Genomic DNA, 861 nt, shown 5'->3' with positions numbered 1-861 from the left:
GGGCCCCCCCGGCCGGGGGAGGGCTGGCTGGGACAGCCCATGGCCATGCCTTCTCCTCGCCTCCAGCTGGGCTGGGCTTTGCAGGCTTTGATGCTGCTCTTGCTCCTGTGCCGGGATGTGGTGTGAGGAGCCGAGGGATGCTCCCAGCCCTGTCCTGCTCAGCAGCCAGGTCCAGGAGGAGGGAAGGGAGGACTTATTGGGCACTTACTTGTCTGACCAGCCCTTAAATCCCTCCTGCTGCTGCGTGGGGAGCTGCCAAACCATGGACATGTGAGGTTTGTGATTTCCCTGCCGTCTGTACTTGCTGAATGAATGGGAGCTGACAGGAACTAAAATGTTCCCCATGTGAGTGTGCTCTGGTTTTGTTGGTTTGTTTTATGGGATGTTGTAACTTGCTGAGCATCCCCGGCTTGGCGGGTGCTGCTTCACGCAGTCAGGCCAGGTGGGGGGTTCAGGGTGGTCCAGACCCCTCCCACAAGCCCATTGTCCCATGTTCCTCCCTCTCTGCAGCTGGCAGCCCATCATGAAGTTCATCAACGACCAGTACGAGAAGTACCTGCAGGAGGAAATCAACATCAATCGGAAGAAGCGGATCCCCGACACGCGGGTGCACTGCTGTATATACTTCATCCCAGCCACCGGCCACTCGTACGTACCCCGCTGCTCCCCTCGCCTGCCTTCGGTCTCGGGCACATCAGCCCTCGGGGTCTTCCTCAGGATCCCCCCCCGGCATTTCCTCGAGGAGCTTGAGGACAGTGTGATGCTGTCCTTGCCAGTGCTGCAGCATCTGGAGCCCTCGCAGTAACACAGAGCTGCTGTACCCCAGGAGAATGTGGAGTTTCCTCTTCCAAGGGGCTGTTA

General features: G+C 59.1%; 1 protein-coding gene across 1 annotated transcript in view; it reads left to right on the top strand.

Moving 5' to 3' along the window:
* Positions 1 to 861, top strand: part of LOC104468591 (septin-9) — an 18500-nt gene that overhangs the window by 4782 nt on the left and 12857 nt on the right. The window contains exon 4 of the mRNA XM_010082781.1: positions 511 to 648. Coding sequence (XP_010081083.1) covers positions 511 to 648 — 138 coding nt within the window. The remainder of the gene's footprint in view (positions 1 to 510; positions 649 to 861) is intronic.

Source organism: Pterocles gutturalis, unplaced genomic scaffold (assembly GCF_000699245.1).
Source record: "Pterocles gutturalis isolate BGI_N339 unplaced genomic scaffold, ASM69924v1 scaffold4010, whole genome shotgun sequence".
NCBI lineage: Eukaryota > Metazoa > Chordata > Aves > Pterocliformes > Pteroclidae > Pterocles > Pterocles gutturalis.
This window is presented reverse-complemented; position numbering and strand designations above follow the sequence as displayed.